At 37.8% G+C, this 20,884-nt stretch overlaps 1 protein-coding gene across 4 annotated transcripts in view; it reads left to right on the top strand.

The window, feature by feature from the left end:
* Positions 1-20,884, top strand: part of kif1b.L (kinesin family member 1B L homeolog) — a 128,858-nt gene that overhangs the window by 90,747 nt on the left and 17,227 nt on the right. For 3 of the 4 annotated variants that reach the window (XM_018225634.2, XM_018225639.2, XM_018225638.2), the window contains 12 exons: positions 1,368-1,616; positions 5,079-5,197; positions 10,299-10,384; positions 11,380-11,509; positions 11,586-11,748; positions 12,055-12,145; positions 13,496-13,611; positions 13,710-13,765; positions 15,309-15,417; positions 15,534-15,600; positions 18,079-18,163; positions 18,274-18,373. In XM_018225634.2, coding sequence (XP_018081123.1) covers positions 1,368-1,616; positions 5,079-5,197; positions 10,299-10,384; positions 11,380-11,509; positions 11,586-11,748; positions 12,055-12,145; positions 13,496-13,611; positions 13,710-13,765; positions 15,309-15,417; positions 15,534-15,600; positions 18,079-18,163; positions 18,274-18,373 — 1,371 coding nt within the window. The remainder of the gene's footprint in view (positions 1-1,367; positions 1,617-5,078; positions 5,198-10,298; positions 10,385-11,379; positions 11,510-11,585; positions 11,749-12,054; positions 12,146-13,495; positions 13,612-13,709; positions 13,766-15,308; positions 15,418-15,533; positions 15,601-18,078; positions 18,164-18,273; positions 18,374-20,884) is intronic. The other variant, XM_018225641.2, reaches the window with a different exon arrangement.

Genomic DNA, 20,884 nt, shown 5'->3' on the forward strand with positions numbered 1-20,884 from the left:
GATATTCTGGCACATACCAAAGGTGATATTATATTTGACCATAGACTAATGCTTTAGTTTAGCCTTGTGGACATCAGAGTAACTGAAATGCCAAGGCCCATTTTACATCTCCACACACTGGCCAAGAAGTCAAGGAAGTTGTCAGTAGAAAGAAAGAGGGCTGCTCTGATGTTCTTCTGCTTAAATAAATAGAAACCTTTCTCAAATCTTTCCTAAGCAGAAGAACATCATAGCAGCCTCTTTCTTTCTCCTGACAACGTCCTTGACAACTTGGTGGTCAGACTGGTCAGAAAATGACCAGCAGGCGGCGCTGTTGTAAAAAAATTCATTCATGTTAACAGTAAGAAAATTCCCTCAAATGGGGATTTATACCTGTTTTCAGGAGGAGGGCAAAAGAAAAAGGATCACAGAAATAAAGAAATAATAGGAATATTTTTATCCATTGCTTTGTGAAGGTGGCGCGCAGTAGGTGGGCTGAGGGTGGCAAGCAGTAAGTAGGGGCTTGCCAGAAGATTTTGGCCTGGCTCTGGGATCATTTTAAAAGCAGTTCCTAGAGTCTGCAATATTAATGTCCTTAATCTACATTTCTTGATGTAAAACATAATCATTATTTTGTAGCACTTGGTTGTTTCGATGAAAGCCATCAGTTCTGTTATAGAATTATATTGATCTGCCTTCCTTATAGCGATACACAGAATCAACTATTTTAGAATTTGGGCCGAATCCTGTGAAAGATTCAGCCTAATCCTGAAAGATTTGTCCGAATACCGAACCAAATCCAAACCCTAATTTGCATGTGTAAACTAGGGAATAAAGTGGGAAAGAGAACCTTGCGTGCAGAGTGTTAAAACATTTTTGACTTCCTTGTTTGTGTGACGAAAAGTCATGTGACTTTTTGGATTCAGATTCCAAAAAATCCTGCTGAAAAAGGCCGAATCTTGGCCAAACCGAATCCTCGATTTGGTACATCCATGCTTCCTTATCGCTGATTTTATTCCAAAGTAAAATGCTCCTCTTAATTTATTGAGTTACTTAATATGATGTTATTAATTCATACACGTGTGTGGTTATTTGAACTGTTTTAACCATAATTTAAATATTCACTAACCGCAGCAAATTATAATGTTATTCACTCTTGGATTTTTTACTTATGATCTTAATGTTGATTTTTGCGTTCGCTCATCTGTTTTTTTTTCTTTTCTATTGTGCAAAGCCAGGCCAACACAATTTTCTATTATATGACTTGCCTTTAATTTTGTTTTCTGCTAGAGTTTTGCTAGAATTTTTTTTTTATAGCCTTTTGCATCGCCACAGTTTACTGCTGTTCCACTGGGATGTGATAACAACTCTTCCATTACAATGTTTAGTTCTCCCATATTCCACGGCTGTGTGAATGAGCGGCTGGCAGACCGTACCCCGTCCCCCACCTTCTCCACTGCAGACTCCGATATCACAGAGTTAGCTGATGAGCAGCAGGACCAGATGGAAGACTTTGACGATGAGCCATTTGTGGACGACACTGGCTCTGATGTTGGTGCAGAGGAAGGATCCGATCTATTCAGCGATGGCCATGACCCATTTTACGACCGGTCCCCATGGTTCATTTTAGTAGGAAGGTTGGTGAGGTTGTGCAGGGTGTGTGTGGTGAAGGACAAGCTTTTGCTAACCTCAAATTAGGTTTATACGGGGTACCATCTATAAGTAGGGTTTAATTTACTGTCATCTCCAATAACATATTGACATCGTTTGATTGAGATGTAAATTAAAATCCATTCATAGACTTCAATGCAAAAGTTCTTCAATGACCAGTGTATAATTATGAAATGTTATTGTATTTATGAAGCAAAGTGTGACATGGGTGTGTTTTTGTTTTGTTCAGAACACACAATACAATAAAACAATAACTAAGGCTAATATCACACTAGGCTGTCAAACTGATTGGAGCAGATCCACATGTCCAATGTCAGTGTGAAAATGCATATCTTTGTGTTTTTGCAATTAAATACTGTGATGTTTGTGTGTGTGCAAACATTCTGACACAGTGCCTGTCAGTGTACTTAACACACAGAGCGCATGGGTTCTGATCCACTCTGACTGTTTACTTACATATGAATACAGCCTAGTGTGACATTAGTCTAAATACCAACAACTGCAGCCCTGAATGAGACATTTCATTAAGCAAGCGATCTGTCAAAGTAAAGTTCTTTATCTTGCATATTTGCTTTGTATCCAGTGTAGATGTGAAAGACTATGGGTCTCATTTACGAACACTAGGCAAATTTATAACTGGGCAGTTATCCCATAGCTCTCAACATTTTCTCTATCCAGTGAAGGACAAATTAGACCCTCGCACATCCAGTTATGTCTAGACATAAAAATAGTATAAATCCATATTAGTGGCAAAAAATCCAATTTTTGAAACATTTTTCTGTGTTTTTTTTGTAAACGTCAAGTATGGTGATTCAAAAAAACCTAGGTCATAAGAATTCTGTATAATAGGTTTTATATCAATATTTCAGCCTCTTTTTTGAAATGTGTAAAAATGCACCCAAAAATGCAACATTTATTTTTGCATGATTGCCCGATTATCCACTGTTTTAATTATCAGGTGGGGGAATGTAAATGCTTGTCCTTCCTACGTATGCCTGGAACATGTGGGGAACGTGGAGAATATAAAATCACACCCAACATCATTCATGAGTTGTTTGTTCCCCCCCATGCAATTTTTATTTTAACTTTTTTTTTAACGTTTGTAAATGTGTCCGCTATTAAAAAATTATTTATTTTATTTTATTCGTTTCTGTTCTGTTTGCCTTATCACCTCACCAACCTTAGATCTAATTTCACTACTCTCACCTGTGTTGGGGCTTTGGTAAAGAAGTGTGCCAGAAGCAAAATGGTTTATTTCTTGTGCCTTGTGCAGCATTCTACAATTTTTTCCAAAAGTGATATAATTATTTTAACCATTCTTTATTGTGCTCAAATCTTAATTTAAACTTTTTTTTCTGCAGTTAATGGCTCTTCAAGGTTTTGTTATACTTTGCAAATGTTTGTTTTCAGCAAAAATCTAATATAACTTGTTCTCTTAGTGCACACCTCTATTTCCAAAGTCCATCTGACTTGGTCATATTCCTGGGAAAGGTTTTATTTGCTTATTTTAAATTATTTAATATTCTGTTTTATTTTAATTTTATGTTTGTAATATTATAACATTGCTTATTAATCATTTATTGCATCTATTCTGTATATTTTTATTTCATGAAGTATTTTGTTTCCCTTGTGTCTTACTATTTTTCGTTGTATGTTACATTTTCAGTTGAACAAGATGGGTTTGGTGCCCAAATATTTATTGTTGGTTTTTGCTGATGGAGATACCAGTCAATTAACGTGTATATATGTATAAAAGTAGATTATGCATTTTTAAAAAAATATTTAGTCTCTCTTTGGCTAATTTCAGGTAAAAATGCCAGAAATTGTCTCAAATTGTTTCTAGTTATAGATAAGTACACTTGTTGGTAATATGCCTTAAACAAGTGAGTACCTTGTGTATCAGCGAGTATCTAGGCTAAAACAGGCCTTCCCAAGATAGTGAACAGTAGAACATGCGTCACAGAGGTTCTTGTAAACAAAACAGAACTGGGTTTATTGTCCAAGACAATCCATAGGGTTAATACTCACAAAGCACATGAGGTAGTATTGTAGTAGATGATGTCAAATACAGTCATAGATAGAGCAGGGTTCTGTCAAACCACTGTAGCTACAGCTTGGTAGGGTTCACTTTTAGGGTTTCTAGCAGTAGTGGTCTGGATCCCCTACAGCAGAAATTTATCAAGGAGTGAATTTAACCTGTATCCCTCTTCAGTACTCCGGTCCTTTCAATTTAGGCAAGCAGAGCCTTAGAGAGAGCTACATGCAGCTATCAATCATTGTTGAAGCACATGCTGCTCTTTAAAGCTATCTCATGAGGTTCCCTGTTTCCTGACTTTCTTGATGATGCCTTGATGATCACAGCCTCCTCATCCACCTGAAGGGAAGATGGAAGGCCAAAACAGAAGTACCACCCCTTTCCAATAACCAGGGCCACCATCAGAAATCGCAGGGCCCCATACAAAAAAAAAATTCCTGGGCCCCCTGGGCTACGCCCACCACAGACCCCACCTACAGTTCTGCCCTCCTTACCCCACAGGTCCACCCCCCACAACACACGCAAAAAAAAAAAAATATTGGTGGTCAGGGCCCCCCCATTGAAAAAACATTTGTGGTCAGGGCCCCCCATTCAAAAATATTGGTGGCTAGGACCCCACATGGGGAAAAAAATTGGTGGCCAGGCCCCACCCACGTTATAAGAAAATTGGTGGCCAGGGCCCCCCTTGAACTTCCATGTAAAAAACTTGCCCCCCCCCAGAAGTTTAAAAAAAATTTGGTGCCTAGGGCCCCACCACACAACAGGGACCACAAAGGGTTACTTCATTAGTGTAGCCCACCTGCTGTCAGTGAGCGGCCAACTACAGAAGGGGGAGGGGAGCACAGGTGGCTGCATCTTCTTCCAGTGACAGCATTTTCTTCCCTTATTGGTCACAGATTTTCAAGTCCTGGTAAAGCTGCATGGTGATTGGATGAGCTGGAGGAGAAGTTCAAACCGGGACTTACACTTAGTGACCAATAAGGGGAAGTAATGTACAGAAGATACCTCCCCCTGTGCTCCCGCCCTGCCTTCCCGAAGTCAGCAGCTCTCAGAAAGCAGGGGGGCCTGGCTAATCAAGAAAGTGCGGCGTGGCCCCCTACAGCTCTCCCCCCAGTCCCCCCCTGATGGGGGCCCTGCCAATAACTATATTGAAGTGGTCACTATCTCTAAAACCAATAAGATGGATGTGTAGATTAGAGAACTTAGATACAGTTACTTAGTAACTAAGGGAAATTAAACATCTAGGGATTTAAAGCCATAGAAGTTGTTAACCTAATGGGTCTTCCATAAATTAATTTTCAAGCAATCTTAGAAATGATTCATGGTATTTTAACATAACGCCCTAAACTCAATACTTTGTGACTAATTCATTCTGTCATTTTATTTTTTGCAGGGCATTCGTTTATCTAAGCAACTTGCTTTTCCCAGTTCCCCTTGTGCATCGAGCAGCTATAGTAAGTGAGAAAGGAGAAGTACGTGGGTTTTTGCGTGTTGCTGTACAAGCAATATCTGGTAGGTGTATTTCCTAGTTATTATCCACGTAGTGACTTAATTAGAATTTACTGTAACTGTCAAAAAAGTCTTTATCTATCCATAAAAAGAACAGGGAGCATTCATGGGACTTAATTTATGTGCAAATCTTTAAGTCAACATTTTGGTCCTGTACAAAGGGCCTTAATCAAAAAATCACAAACCGTTCCCCAACCAAACCAAATGAAATAGTCAGTAGTGAGTGAAAATTTGCACCTAAAACCCACCCCCATGACATCATTGGTGTGAGCTATACAATGTAGATTACATCACCATGTGTAGGTCGTTAAAGGGATACTGTCATGGGAAAAACTTTTTTCCCAAAATTTATCAGGTAATAGTGCTGCTCCAGTAGAATTCTGCACTGAAATCCATTTCTCAAAAGAGCAAACAGATTTTTTTATATTCAATTTTGAAATCTGATATGGGGCTAGATATATTGCCAATTTCCCAGCTGCCCCAAGTCATGTGACTTGTGCTCTGATAAACTTCAATCACTCTTTACTGCCGTACTGCAAGTTGGAGTGATATCACCCCCTCCCTTTCCCCCCCCCAGCTGCCAAACAAAAGAACAATGGGAAGGTAACCAGATAGCAGCTCCCTAACACAAGATAACAGCTGCCTGGTAGATCTAAGAACAACACTCAATAGCAAAAACCCATGTCTCACTGAGACACATTCAGTTACATTGAGAAGGAAAAACAGCAGCCTGCTAGAAAGCATTTCTCTCCTAAAGTGCAGTCACAAGTCACATGACCAGGGGCAGCTGGGAAATTGACAAAATGTCTAGCCCCATGTCAGATTTCAAAATTGAATATAAAAAAATCTGTTTGCTCTTTTGAGAAATGGATTTCAGTGCAGAATTCTGCTGGAGTAGCACTATTAACTGAAAAACATGTTTTCCGATGACAGGATCCCTTTAAGATGATAATCAAAGGGAGATTCGAGTTGGTAAAGTAACAGTGTATATATACAAAGGAGTGCGTTTAAAGTGCAGCAAAGTAGAATATCCAAGTTGTACAGTATATAAAATTATAAAACACATAGCCACTGAAAAGGAAAGGTAAACAGAACAAAATAAAGTAAAAGAAATAAGGGGAAAAAAAGAACAGGAGTTGTGTGACCACCACGTACAGAGCCTGCAGCACCGCCATAGGTTAGCAGAGTGGCAGCATATGTAACATCGCAGTATCATGTGGTTATCCTGGGACCCAAATATTTGACTAGCCTAGATATACTGTATATCTCATATAAGACAGTAGGGGTATAAATGCTGAATATGTGTATCAAAAGAATCACATATACGACATTTCAGGCATATTATGTGCCCTTTATCAATTCATAAAGGCAACTGAACCATCAGACTACATGTAAAGGGATACACAGGAAGTGACATCAGAACAATTCTCTTTAACCATAGTTATCAATAGCATTAAACAACAATGCATGTAATAAAATCAAGTTACAACAATTACAAAAATAAGACTAATCTTTTTTTTAAACCCATGGAATGTAACGACTTGAGTTTATTGATCCACTTAACCTCTTTCCTTTTAAGTTTAATTTCACACCCCCTTCTCAAAGGGGGTATATTTTCCAATACCATAAACCTAAGATGATCAGAGGTGTGACCTTTATCAATAAAATGATTAAAAACAGGTAACATGACATTGTCCAAATTGATAGCAGATCTGTGTTGCAAAATACGTTAATTTACCATCTGTGTGGTCTCACCTACAAAGATATATCATAAATTTGGAAGTACAAGTGTAGTAACCCTGTGTGTGTGTATATGTATATATTAAAGTGCAAAGCTTAATTTTCCACCCTCCTATGTCTTTCTGAAGCTTTTCTTGGAGGGGGCTGTTCTAAATTAATACATTTCTTATCTTTGTCCCTGCTGAGCAGAATCCCTGAGTTTCATTAAAGGGGACGTAAAGTCTAAAATAGAATAAGGCTAGAAATGCTGTATTTTGTATACTAAACATAAACATGAACTTACTGCACCAGAAGCCTAATAAAACAGATGATTGATGCTTTCAAAGTTGGCCACAGAGGGTCACCATCTAGTAACTGTTAATCATCTTTGCAAGACCAAGACTATGCACATGCTCAATGTGGTCTGGGCTGCTTAGGGATCATCATAAATAATCAAAACAACACAAGTTAAATAATATCTGCCAGAAGCTGATATAGCAAGAGTGATTAATAATCAGAATATGCAGACTGCACTGGGTCCTGTGTTGTCATTTAATTGAATGTGGATTTTATAGTTTTTGTATTGTTTAATACAAACTTTCTCCAACTCTGCAGAACCGGCAAAATAATCCTCCAAATAGAATCCCAGTTTATCTGTTTAAATCTGTCCCTGAAGCTGGAAACAGTAAAGTGGATGTAAAGGCAAAAATAAAATCCAATCCAAATCTCTACACAGTCGCTGACTGCTCTACAGGGAAACAAAAAAAAATGCACGAGTTCTGCACTGCTGGGAAGTAAGGTGGGGGCTCCCCCTGTTGATCATAAGTATGATTGTTTCCCTGCAGAGCAGTTTGGGACCATCTGACAATTCCTATCCACAGCAGTCAGAGCAAGTAAATGAAGGGAGAATTTTACTGCATACAGTCAGGTTTCTTATATTGGAGATATGTTTCTTTTTCATTAAAGAAAGTAAAAATGGAATTTAATTTTTTTGCCTATACATGCCCTTTAAAAGCATCTGTTAATAATTGATACAACAGTTGCTAATACTCCAGAGATAAGGCTGAGAAATGTATCAACTAAATGTAGTAAATTGTAACAATTCAGAATCTGCACCTGACCAGACTGAAACACCAGAGGCAGGAACAGTAAGCATATTATGTATGGAACAAATATGGGCTAGTTCAATTTATATTAAAAGAGATGCCCCAGCAGAGTACCTAGGCCACACCAGGACCCCCAGACAAGAAACTTCACCCATTACCGTCCACCTGCTCTCCATCTCTGTTGCCCACCCCTGCTCGTCCCCAGCTGGGGCCCTACCTGTTAGTGCAGGACGACACCCACAGTCCATGCCATACAAGAGCAGGGTCAAGCAATAGATAATGATACAGCCAATCCTACAGCACCAGAGCCATGCACCTTGCAGGACTCTCCTGATTTAGGCAAATGAATGTCTTGGATTCAAACTACTACACAGGAGGCTGTAGACAAAGCAGTAACTGCACAGTCCAGGCTTACCCCCACTACTGCCCAACCCTCATTGAGGAAAAGAATGAGATCCCCGTCTCCATCAGAGACAAACTACTCTAATTCTGATTCCAATTCGGCACATGGAGACGATGGTTCCACCTCAGATAGAGAATATTTCTCAGATTCCTAATCCACTACCTCTGAAGAATCGGTTAAACAGCCAGAGCACATTATACACTTGTTAAGTGCTATCTTCTCATCACTTGAAATTTCAGAGGAGCAAGTCTCCCTTTCCAAAGCATATAAAGTCTTAGGCAATACTTCCAAAAAAAACCTGGACCTTCCCGGTTCCCAAGACAATTACTAAGATAGTCGAGGCAGAATGGCACCAGCCAGATAAGAAATAAACCACGGTCAAATTTGTGGGATCCCAACTCTTTGGCCATAAGCTTAAACAAATAATATCGGATGTGACAGGAGGTAAAAGAGCCTTTCTCCCTCACGGCAAAAGGCCCAAGAAAGATTACCACGGAAGGAATTACCATCACAGGCCATCTGAATCCAGGACATTAATTTGCCTAAATCAGGAGAGTCCTGCAAAGTACATGGCTCTGGTGCTGTAGGATTGGCTGTATCATTAGCTATCACTTGACCCTCCTCTTGTATGGCATGGACTGTGACTGTTGTCCTGCACTGACAGTATGGGCCTTCTAGAAAAAGATTTTTCAGGTAAGAAAATCTCCTTTTATATATAACAGTTTGCTAAATGTCACAGTACCTGTTGAGATGAACAGAATATTCCTCTCTAATTGCATTATTTTTATTTAAAGCATTGTTTTTATTTAAAGCATTATTACCACCAAAATATTACTTTTAATTAAAATAGCTGTTTTTCAAGGGGCAGTATACCCCCATATTCAACCTGAGTTCAGTGAACTGAGCATATGCCAAACATGTTTTGCCTATTTTTTTTTTAATTATGAAAAAATATCTTTAGCTAAACAGAGCAAAAGTAAGCTATATCATGTTTGGTCCTTGTGAGGTAAATAATACTAAGGGGCAGATTTATCAATTTGAATTTGAAAAACTTAGAATTTCGAATTTAAAAAGACCAACCGAAATTAAAAAATTTTTCCGGCCAAATAGGTCAGTTTTCAATGAAATAGTTAATCAGTTTTAATTGCACATTTGAATCCTACGATTCAAAGTTCACCAATTGACTCCAAATAGGTTCTAGGAGGTCCCCCATCGGCTAAAACAGCAATTCGGCAGGTTTTAGATGGCGAATGGTTGAAGCTGAATTTTTACAGAGACAGTACATGGTAAATTTCGCATTTTTTCAAATTCGAATCGAATTCGGACTATACCCCAGTCGACGTACACAAAAATTAGCTTGAAATTCAAATTTTTTTAATTTGAATTTTCACTTCGACCTTTAATAAATCTGCCCCTAAGTTTACCAGTATACAACCCCATTTTGTTTTCTAAGCAGAAGTGCATTATGCAACTGGATTTTTATGTGCACTGGTTATCTATCTATCTATCTATCTATCTATCTATCTATCTATCTATCTATCTATCAATGCCCAAACATGGAGTAGTTTCAGTTTCGATATTTGCCCTGTTTAGCTCAGAAAATAAAAAACAATGAAGGTTGCTGATCCTAGCAGCCAAAAAAACTATTTTGCATGAGACTGCAATTTTGTAGTTATTGTTAATTTTTAATATCACTCTTTTGATTTAGGGTGTCTCCAATTTATCATCTAGTTTCTCATTCAGCCTTCTGGCTGGGTTTTAGGGTAAATTGAATCTAAGCTAAATTAGTTGAACTACCCCTGTAAGCAAAGAAGCTTAGTACTCTAATCTAATATGCACCATATCACATGCATTTGATTTTTTTCTTCTGCCACAGGTGACGAGGAAGCACCTGACTATGGTTCTGGCATCAGACAATCAGGAACAGCAAAGATCTCATTTGATAATGACTACATCAACAAGGTGAACTGGCTTTAAAAAAAATCTAAAGTTTGTAGATAACCAAGCAAAATTTAAAAAAAAAAAAAAGTTTTCCACAGATTAAAAGGATATCTTAATAGTCCATCTCTGACTCTAAGGAACCATTTTCTAACCCTCTATGGCTAGCAGAGTCAAGCAGAGTCCTCATTTACCTTGTTCTATTGTCAAATGATAGCTTCTGAGGTTTTAATTTTCAATGTGTGGCACCGCCGACTATGGAATGCAGAGTGTAAAGCAACCATTCACCTTGTTCCATTGTAAAGGAATGGATTCTGGGACTTAAATCCTTCTTCTTTTCCACATTTTCACCTAACCAGAGGAAATAGACAGGCTGCCTCATATCCCCTCTTTTATTCCTATTGGCGATAGAACCCATGGAACTTTTGGTTAGACAAATCCCCACAAATTCAAGGACTATTATAAAAAGTTGTTGAGGAAAAAATCTTCTTGTACACCTACGATATGCTTTATATTTAGAAGATCCCAATGAATATTTAACTGCAATATTCATTTTCCCACAAAATTGTCTGGGTTACAAATCAATGGAGCAAATCTCTAATCCCTCGATTCCATCTGAATCTTCACCCACTTCTACAGTGACTGCAAAACGCTCACTGGTCTAACCTCCCCTTACACAAATTGGCAGAATCAATATCTGCAATCTTTCTCCTGCAATGGCTATACATTATATACTTAGTAAGTCATCTTCTACATCCCCAAAACTTTATTACAAGCAATAGTCTGTGCCCAAGCAGATTTTATATTTTTCTGAAAACAGAAAGTGACTAACTTTTCTCAGATTCAGATTTCTCTAAAAGTAAAGGTACAAGTATGTTTTATTTTGACAGTCACATTAAGGTGGACAACCCAACACTGAGTGCTGTTAACTTGTTTTCACACTTTTCTGCTTTTTTTCCTGCTATTGTTATTTAGAATGAAATGTATTTTCTACTTTTTTTCATGCTATTGATCTGTAGAATGAAATTTCTTCTATGGTTTTGACTCGTTCCGGACTGTCACTAGAAGAACTACGTATTGTGGAAGGTCAAGGACAGAACCCTGACATCATTACTCCACTAGAAGAGATCAATCATTTAGCTGATTTAGGTATGCCATGAGTAGGATGTACTTTACTCAGATAGTTGCTAGATAAAAAAAAGCTAATCACTAATTTTTTATGCAGACCTGAAGTCTGGAAACCTGTTGGATGGAAAAATGATGATCGAAGGATTCTCGGAGGATATAGGAGAGCATCTGAAAATTGGCAGCGTGTTCACTTTCCGTGTGACAGTGCTTCAAGCCAGTGGAATTCCTCCAGAATATGCTGATATCTTCTGCCAATTTAAGTAAGAAGTGTTCAGACATACCAAATTGTTATGTAGAGTTCTATAACTAATGATAACAAAATATTTGTTGAACACCCTATTGCATTGTTTGAGACAATCACAATGGCAGTAGTATTTATTAGAGTGAACTGGTTATTGACAATATGAATACTTTTTTGCATATGTAATAACTTTCCAAAGGCCTAATGCATTTCAGCTATTTTTATTTAAATAAAAAATAAATAAATAAATAAATTATATATATATATATATATATATATATATATATATATATATACACACACGTATACATTTTTTGTATTTCAGCTTTTTACATCGGCATGATGAAGCATTTTCTACAGAGCCACTGAAGAACAGTGGCAGAGGAAATTCTCTTGGCTTCTACCATGTTCAGAACGTAAGTGTTGAAGTGCTAGTGTTCAGCCAGAATATGTCTTCATATGGTTATATCTGTTTGTCTTTTGATTTTTGTTAGCATTTATTTGTTCTCAAATGTTGGCACATAATTGTACAAACACACATGTTCCCCTGCTGTTCCTGAATCTGTGGGACTTAGATTAGTCCCAGGGTAGAACATAGGCATTCAAAGGACATTGAATCATTATTATTAACAGTGGAACTTACTAAATTACTTGTTGGAACTGAAGATCTAGATAAATCACCTGTCTGCAGTGGTTTCTGTTTCTGGTGCCACAAGAGTGTCAGATCAACATTAAATGATACAAATATCAACAGTGGAAGGGCACCATTTAGGGGACAGACAGGAAAATAAATAGGTAACAGAACAACTAATATGAAATATATATGAACAAAATATCTGAAATATATTCAACAGGTAACATAGACAGCACAGGGAAGTGTGAGGCATGGGGACATTTTTTCAAAAAAATACTCTTCTTGATGAAAAAAAATCAGAGGTTTATTTAACTTTCCAGACCTCCATAAAAAACAACTCTTATTTAACAGTGTAGAAACTTGCAAAGCAGACTTTTACAAATAAAAAAAACAAAAAAAAAATGATATCTACATCATACAGCATCACTTGTTTAAACCAGCACTTCCAACCTGTGCTTTACAAATGACTCCCTGCTTTCACATCACTCCAGCCTTTTATATGAGTCAGAACTCCCACCATGTACTGGAGCATTTCCTTTATATTCCAGAAAGTGCTGCTGGCCTGCCTCTTAAGAAGTGCAAGCCACCACACCAGGCTGTATCACAGGTTAAACTTTTAACTTTAAAGCTGCACTTGCAATTAATCTGTATTTTAAAATCCTTCACAATATAGCTAACACAAATGCATTACATTTCCTATGCATTGCTACACTGTAGCATTTACCTTACGCATTTAAATGTAACACCAAATAAAAGCTATTTAATGACATCCATGGTTCACAGGTGCTGACAGATTTAGATTAAAGAAAGGAAAGTGCATTAGGTGGCCAGCCTAATGGAGAAAAGGAAAAATAACAGAAAGGAATACCGTTCACACAGCATAGGTCTGTCAGTCCATGTAAACCCTTGCATTAAAACAAGTGTGACAGATTTTAGTACACATTAGAAACACACTGAAGCAGTACCATTCACATCTCCACAGGAAGTTTCTAAATTACACCACTGCTTTTATAGAGTTACCTATTGGTACAGAATATTGGACAACAAATAGTGATAGAAGTCATTATGTGTTCTTCAAAGGTGTTTAATTAAAACGGCCTAGAGGTAAGACCATATCTTTTGTTTTCTTTAGATTGCAGTGGAAGTTACAGAATCTTTTATAGAATACATTAAAAACAACCCTATTGTATTTGAAGTGTTTGGGCATTACCAGCAGCACCCTTTCCACCTTCAAGGACAAGATCTCAGGTAATTAACAATATAAATTATAAAATAGGATTTTTTCTGTATGTTCCATTACATACAGGTGCAACAATTTGTAAAACGTATTTTTTCCCCCAAAACAGCCCGCCTCAGCAGTCCCGACGTTACTTTCCTCCTCCAATGCCTCTTTCTAAGCCAGGTAAAAAAAAATCTTGTTTGTTCCATATTTATCCTTGTTTCACTAAAGCACACACACCATCCTTTCTTCTGCCCTCGTTATTCAGGGGGTATTTCTGCACAGTTGCAATATTTAACTACATTCTCCACCCTCATTTGCTCCCAAAAGTCTGGAAGTTGAAAATTAGGGATGCACCGAATCCAGGATTAGGTTTGGGATTCGGCCAGGATTCTGGCTTTTTCAGCAGGATTCGGTTTCGGCCGAATCCTTCTGCCCAGCCACACCAAATCCTAATTTGCATATGCAAATTAGGGGCAGGGAGGGAAATCGTGTGACTTTTTGTCACAAAACAAGGAAGTAAAAAATGTTTTCCCCTTCCCACCCCTAATTTGCATATGCAAATTAGGATTCTTATTTGGTTCAGTATTCAGCCGAATCCTTCATGAAGCATTCGGGGGTTTGGCCGATTCCAAAATAGTGGATTCGGTGCATCCCTATTGAAAATATTAAATTTTCTCTGCCTGCCCTGAGGGCAAATCTGGAAATGATCAGCTCGGAAAAGTTCAGTAGCTAAAAAAATGAATACCGAATGCAGATTTTCTTACAATAGCAATCTTTACACAAACATTTTATTTGATTTTAAGAACTATTTCTCTAATTTATGCATGGCTTTGATCGATTTTGCTTGTTCATGTAATAGTATTCATAAATGCATTTACTTAAAGTAAACTGTAACCATGCCTAAATTTGTCTTTGATATGATCGTAAGAAGTACTGTCTTCAGGCTTAGGTATAGGTTAGTGGCATTTCCAATGTAAGCACCAGATGCTCTGTCCAAGTTATTGGTTTCTGTATTAAAATGTAAAATTTTAATTTGTGTAATAAATGAAATGAGTAAGTGAAAAAAAAATTGTTATTGTTAGAGAAAATACACACTGGGCATAAACATGAACTGTCACTACAGCTAAATAGGATAATGCAGAACTACCATGTGGGAATATACAAGATTGTGTACTTTTTTCACCTCAAACTTTGCAATTTAAAACATTGCCATTGCATGGATTATCACTGCTTTGCATGTACAGTTTACTTGTTTTCTTTTTCTCTTTTATTTTGCTTCTCCTCTTCTTGCTGCATGATATCCTTTCGTATATTGTTGTGAATGCCTCCATTTTAATATTTTCCATTGCCTGCATTGTGTCTCTTATTTGCAACCTATTTCATTACTTGCTGCCTTGAAATCCCCTTCCTTTCCTGAAACCAGCTGGTGAAAGAAGGATACAACTGGTCAGGTACCTGATGTCCAGCTATGTCAGTGTCCCACTCCTGGATGCACTTTCAGAGCATGCACATTTGCTTTCTACCTCTTTTCAGGACAGTGCTGAACAGCTACCATCTTTTCTTTCTCTGCCTATACCCCTCTGTCAGCCAGAAAGGGCTCCTAAACGGGATGGTTAGTAGATTATGCCTGTGCATTTTAGAATTGATGTTCTGTAAGTCTTCTGGTAGAGTGTGAATCCAGTAAGGAAGGGTTACACTTGACCTTTAACCTTTATTGTTACAGTTCCAGCCACTAAATTACACCCTCTAAGCAAGCAAAGTCTTGGACAGGTTATCACCAAATATGACTTGTTAGTCTGGTTTGAGATCAGTGAACTGGAGCCTACTGGAGAGTAAGTAAAATGTTTTAGTTAATATTTAATGTGAGTATAAGTGACATAAAATTATGCAATACTTCATTTTTACTTTGCCCACTTTCAATTTGCTTATCCATATTCTTGTTAATTAGGTACATTCCAGCTGTTGTAGATCATTCTGGAGGACTGCCCTGCCAGGGAACCTTCTTGCTTCATCAGGTAGGACCCTGTAACATGGTGGGCAAAATATATAAAGCTCTGCTAGTTAAAAAGGTATAGAGAACCCAATTAAAAGTTACAATACAACCCCCAAACTAAGCTCTCTAAGTACAGGTGTAGTTCAGAACACAGAACTATTCCTTGTTCACATTTAAACTTATCAGGTTTAAATATCATATCGTGTGTCAGCCACTGACTAGACTGAGCTGAACCATCTGTGTTGCCTACAAGAGTGGCTCTTGAAAAGCTGACTCCTCTTGCGTATACACTGAGGAAGAAAACTGATTTATCACATTTACAACCTAGCAAATAAAAGAATTCTTTTCGTTTTTCATGATATACTTACTTTTTAGCATGAGTCTTTGCTTGTGAAGGAGTCAGTTTCTTATTTCCTATCTTTGTTGCCTTAAATGGGTTGTTCAACTTTAACGTAATTTTTAGTATGCTGTAGAGAGTGATATTCCAAGACAATTTGCAATTGGTTTTCATTTATTATCATCTGTGGTTTTTGAGTTATGTAGCTTTTTAAAGGGATACTGTCATGGGAAATTTATTTTTTAGAATGCATTAGTTTATAGTGCTGCTCCATCATATTTCTGCACTGAAATCCATTTTTCAAAAGAGCAAACTGATTTTTTTACATTTAATTTTGAAAACTTGACATATTGTCAGTTTCCCAGGTGCTCCCAGCCCCCAGACTTGTGCTCCGATAAAAAACTGCTGTCACTCTTTAATGCTGCACTGCAACAGCCCATCAGCAGGACAATGAGAAGGTAACCAGACAGCAGCTCCATGGTAGATACAAGAAAAACACTCAATACTAGTAAAAATCCATGTCCCACTGCGACTTCTTCAGTTACGTTATTAAGTTATTAAGTAGGAGAAACAATAGCCTGTCAAAAAGCAGTTCCATAGTGCAGCACTGGCTTTTTCTGAAAGCAAATGGCCTGAAATGGCTGCCTACACACCAATATTACATTATAAACTAAAAAAATATATATACTTGGTTCAGGAATTAAATTTTATATGGTAGAGTGAATTGTTTGCAGTGTCAACAGTGTGATTTAGAAATAAAATCTACACCTTTAAAATCCTGACAGAATCCCTTTAATTTAATTCAGCAGCAATCTGGTTGCTAGGGTCCAATTTACCCTAGCAGCCATACATTGATTTGAATTAGAGACTGGGATATGAATAAGAGAGGGCCTGAATAGAAAGATATAAAATAGCTATAACAATAATTTGTAGCATTACAGAGCATTTGATTTTTAGACGGGGTCAGTGACCCTTATTTGAAAGCTGAAAAGATTTAGAAGACGAAGGCAAATACTTCAAAACCTAAAAAAGATAAAAAATGGAGGCCATTTGAAAGCTTACTTAGAACTGGCCATTCTACAACATACTAAAGCTCAACTCAAACATGAGCCACCCGTTTAATTGCTGTTTTACAACACTTGTTGTAAAGTTTTGTATTATTTATTTGCTTTAAAAGAAGCTCACAGACAGGAGCTGCCGCTCTTCCTGCTTAAAGGAAAACGAAACCCCCAAACTAATGAAAACCTCTACCCCCTACCCTCCATAGTCCACCCATCCCTGCCCCCTCCACACAGGTGTTAATACCTGTAAATGCCCCTAAGTCTTTAATTACCCCTTGATGCGGTGTCAGTGCAGCGGAGCTCAACGCGCCATCTTCACCGCTTCGAGAGTCTTCAGTAAGTAAGTGGCGTATCAGCGCATGCACAGTTGTAGCAATTTTCTGGACCCGAACAACTGCACACGCGCCGTCAGCCACCGAAATTGCCAAAGGGACCGAAGATTCCTGATAAGGTGAAGATGGCACCTTTGCGCTCCGCTTTGCTGACTCTGCATTGAGGGGTAATTAAAGACTTAGGGGATTTACAGGTATTAACACCTGTGCAGAGGGAACAGGGAGGGGGAGGGGACTATGGAGGGTAGGGGGTTTTATTAGTTTGGGGGGTTAGTTCCCCTTTAAGTTAGGTTTTTATAGCATACCCCTACAAATATTTTGTCTGATGCTTAACCATCTGTAATAATTCTAAAACGTGACTTTATGGTATGGTTCATGGTATAGTCGATTATTTTACTGACCAGAAGTGTGACTTGGTAATAACAATGACATGAATTATATGGGAGGAAGTGACCACTCTTCTTCGGTTTTTATGCCCTTTGTGATGACTTCTTCTGTCAGCCTAAGTTTTTCTCAAACCTCTGCTAGGCATGCAATTCTAATTCTTTAGGACCTGCATGCTGGTAGTAACAACTTACTCTATACAACTGCTTTGTATTAAATGCGATTGATGTAAGATAAGTGGTATTGATGTAAAACAATAACAAAATGACAAATTTCAGAATACTAAAATTCAGGTTGCACAAGACTTCACAAACATATGTAAAATTTGTAGCCATATGATGATAGAAGGTTTTCTTTTGTGCACATAATAAATGTTTATGTTGCAGGGGATCCAGCGCAGAATTACTGTCACAATTATCCATGAAAAAGGGAATGAGTTGCACTGGAAGGATGTGAGAGAATTGGTTGTAGGTATGTACAATACAGTATGCCCCACTTTCTTATCTTCTTAACTGTAAGTATATTGCATTTTTCCTCTGTACTATGTCATGTTCATGTTTCTGTATCTCCCGGACAACCAGGACGCGTTCGCAATAAAGCTGATGAAGCTGCCGCAGATGCTGTTCTGTCGTTAAATATCATCTCTGCAAAATATCTCAGATCTTCTCATAGCTCTGGCAGGTATGCTTTGAGGAGCTGGCATTAATGTTCTCTAGGATCAAGAAGGAATAACATGTTTTTAATGCATTAATGACTGGTATGGGCTATATGTTGCTTTGCTGCATTCTCATAATCCAGTTTTTGTTTGTTTGTTTGTTTGTTTTTTGCATTACACTGTTCATTTAATCATTTTTCTCTTCTTTGTCTAAAATTTTCCTTTTCTCTACAAGAAGGTCCCATTCCTGTTTGGGCCTATTTATGCATCGCTAACTGTAGCTTCTCATTCTGTGTCTTACAGGCTGTTTCTTGATAAGGATATGCCTAGGTATTTTATGTTTTGCCTTTTCCTTAGATTTTGTTCTGTTTTTCTGTTTTTTTTTTTTTTTTTTTTGAGTTCTATGTATATTCATTTATTTTGTGTTTTAAAGCTAGAGGTTGGGATTCAGAAAACACCAGTCCAGAAACAACTATAAAAAAAAATATGTTTATGGTTAGAAATGCTGGTTATACTGTACCAGCCCAGAGGTTTAGCAGCCCTTTAACAATATTGACCCTGTCAATTGACCCTGACCCTGTCCACAGCAGCTCACCATCTTGGATGTTGAAGGGCTTCTTTTGAGTGTCAGTGACATTGCACATGCTCAGTGTGCTTTCAGCTACTGTAAAGAGAAGCCAAACTTAAAGGAAATAAAACATTAGCAGAAAGTGAGGTTACATATTTCACAGTAGCTGGTATTACAGGCCTTATTCTTATTCAATTCAATGTGATGTGAATATGAATACATATATCAGTCTTTCATTGTGAATTTTATATTGTGTATATAATACTGTATATTAAGAGTACGTCCCTAAGCTCTGGTAACTGACATCAGCCCAAAACGTGCTGCAAATAAGCAGAAAAGAAGATGGAGAGCTGCTGGAGGCATCTTTACTGGGACATAATCTTCAGTGCTAAAGTGTTGTGGTGAACTTTGGCTGGTACACAAGGCCAAAACATAAGGGGGGCTCATTTATAAACAATGGGCAAATTTGCACCTAGGCATTAACCCATGGCAACCAATCAGATCATTGCTTTCTGCGCTCAACCTGCAGGTGGCTGAAAAAAAGCTAATCACTGATGCTATGGGTTACTGCACAAGTGCAAATTTGCCCATTGTTTATAGATGAGTCCCATTATGTATAATTTCTAGCCTAATTTCATTTAACTTTAATAGGAGATCTATCATGTCCACATTGTTTTTATTTTTACCACATTGTTATTTACATCTAATTTAAAAGTTAGATTTTACTTCTCAATATATTATCATTGTATTTATTTCACAATTAGGGGCAGATTTATCAAGGTTCGAAGTGAAAATTCGTATATTCGAATTTTGAATTTGATTTTGAGGTTTTTTATGGCCAAAACTGTCAAATTCGACTAGGGAATTTGATTTGAGTTTTTTTAAAAATTCACATTTGATTTTTAAGATTTATCATACACTGACCCTTTAAGAACTTAAATTAGACTATTTGCCACCTTAAACCTGCTGAATTGCTGTTTCAGCCTATGGAAGATGTACTGGGATCTATTTGAAAAAAACTTAAATGTCAGGAAGGCTGCAAACAACTCCAGAGAAAAAACTTGAATCAAGTTTTTAAAATTTGAATCAAATTTGATTTGAGTTTGCAGGTTGACCCTATTCACCCGACCTTGAATTTTTTTTCTGTAATAGATTTCGATTGGTAGAATTTCGAGTTCATGGGAGTTTAAAATAACTCCCATGAACTTGAAATTCGACCCTTGATAAATCTGCCCCTATATGTCTACAGCTTTGTCTACAATATGAGACATCTTTTTTAAAGGGGTCCTCCACCCAAAACTTATTGTTTTGCGAATGAAAGAAAATGTCAGTCTACAGTATACATTAATTTAAGACTTCAGAGTTATTTATTAATGTAACTGAAGTTGAAGGCAGTATGTCTGGTTGTTTATATTCTCTCCACTTCTTGACTTGTTTAGCAACTTGCCCGGGTGCTGCTAAACAAGGCAAATAAAGTAAAGGTGGCCATACACGGGCCAATAAAAGCTGCCGTCAGACCGTGTCGGCAGCTTATTGGCCCGTGTATGGGGCCCCCCGAAGGGCTTCACCGATCGAGATCTGGCCGAAAGTCGGCCAGATCTCAATCGGATGGGACGAAAAATCCTGTCGGATCGCGACCGCATCTATTCGCTGATGCGGTCCCGCGATCCAACCGCCCATTACCATTCGTTAGGATCCGATCGTTGGGCCCTAGGGACCACGATCAGATCAGCCCGATATTGGGCATATCGGGGAGAGATCCGCTCGTTTGGCGACATCGCCAAACGAGCGGATCTCTCCATGTATGGCCACCTTTACATAGTACCACCCTCAACGGGAATACTTTATTTAAAAAAGTCAGACATTTTGAACACCAACTGTGCTCTTTCTCAAGGATAATAAACCAGATTGTGACCAACACAAACTGCTAAATACCCTTCCCCAAAAGTGAATGGCACCCAAAACACAC

Source organism: Xenopus laevis, chromosome 7L (genome assembly GCF_017654675.1).
Source record: "Xenopus laevis strain J_2021 chromosome 7L, Xenopus_laevis_v10.1, whole genome shotgun sequence".
Classification (NCBI taxonomy): domain Eukaryota; kingdom Metazoa; phylum Chordata; class Amphibia; order Anura; family Pipidae; genus Xenopus; species Xenopus laevis.